This window comes from Dysidea avara, chromosome 14 (genome assembly GCF_963678975.1).
Source record: "Dysidea avara chromosome 14, odDysAvar1.4, whole genome shotgun sequence".
Taxonomy (NCBI): domain Eukaryota; kingdom Metazoa; phylum Porifera; class Demospongiae; order Dictyoceratida; family Dysideidae; genus Dysidea; species Dysidea avara.
This window is the reverse complement of record NC_089285.1, coordinates 1,724,379-1,725,368: the sequence shown is the minus strand read 5'-3', so window position 1 is coordinate 1,725,368 and position 990 is coordinate 1,724,379. Positions and strand designations below refer to the sequence as shown.

The 990-nt window shown below is 44.4% G+C and overlaps 1 protein-coding gene across 1 annotated transcript in view; it reads left to right on the top strand.

Annotated features, from left to right (window-relative positions):
• Positions 1 to 296: 296 nt before the first annotated feature.
• Positions 297 to 990, top strand: part of LOC136244975 (uncharacterized) — a gene marked incomplete in the record, with an annotated part of 57,243 nt that continues 56,549 nt past the window's right edge. The window contains 3 exon segments of the mRNA XM_066036499.1: positions 297 to 510; positions 560 to 740; positions 796 to 990. Coding sequence (XP_065892571.1) covers positions 575 to 740; positions 796 to 990 — 361 coding nt within the window.

Sequence of the window (990 nt, the reverse complement as noted above, 5' to 3'; positions counted from 1 at the left end):
GGTTTTACATCACAAGTTGAACACAGCTGTGAGTATATATTGGTAAGTCGGCCAACAAGTGAGCATAGTTGAGGCGAATAGTTGAAATGGTAAAGAGGTGCGTAGCTGCTAACTGTTCTAAGACTCACCAGGATGGTGTAAGCTTGCATGTTTTTCCGCCAGACCTTCGCTGCAATTAGAGTGGACCAGGCAAGTCCAGAGAACTCGTAGTGACTTCAATGGACCCAGCAAGCACTCAGTTGTCTGCAGCGATCATTTTATGAGTGACTGTTTTGACACCGCTATAGCAGCACGATTCAACATTGAAAAAGAGTCGTTTAAAGCCTGATGCTGTGCCAACTGTGTTTCCTCGTGTCAAGTCCAGCTCCACCTGCCAACCGTCATCTGTCTCAGTATTTGTCACCAACGTCATGGTGGGAGAGCAATGTTCGAGCCGTAAGCGACCTGGTGAGGAAGTATCCATCCAGTAGAAAAGAAAAGAACTGCGTATGAGAAAGAGAGAGATCTAGGGTAATGTATCTGCTAAGCAATAACTATAGCTATTGGTTTATTACTATAGATTGTGCAAGAAGTGATGGATGCACAGTTAGAACAGCAAGCTGAAGCTGGTTCTAGCCAATCATTGCAATCTGTGGAGGAGGCTGCACAACCTCAGTATACAAGCTTTGGGGTACAGGCTTTCCCAGACGTTCTTGATGCTCATACTCAGGCTGCAATTGTCCCTGAAGTCACTCATTCTGGTAGGAACTATAATTAATGTCTGCTTTTGTAATATGAACTGGCTATATAATCTAGGTGTTCAGGTAGCACCATCAATGTGTGATGTAGGAGTACAGTGTGATCTCTTACGTCCTCCGATGACATCAACTCCTAAGAAAGGAGATATAGCACCAGTGATTGAGGATGTTGACCACTTTGAACTTACAGAAGAAGAGGAGAGTGAAACAGAGGCAACTGAATCCACAATGTATTGGGAGACCACCACATCAG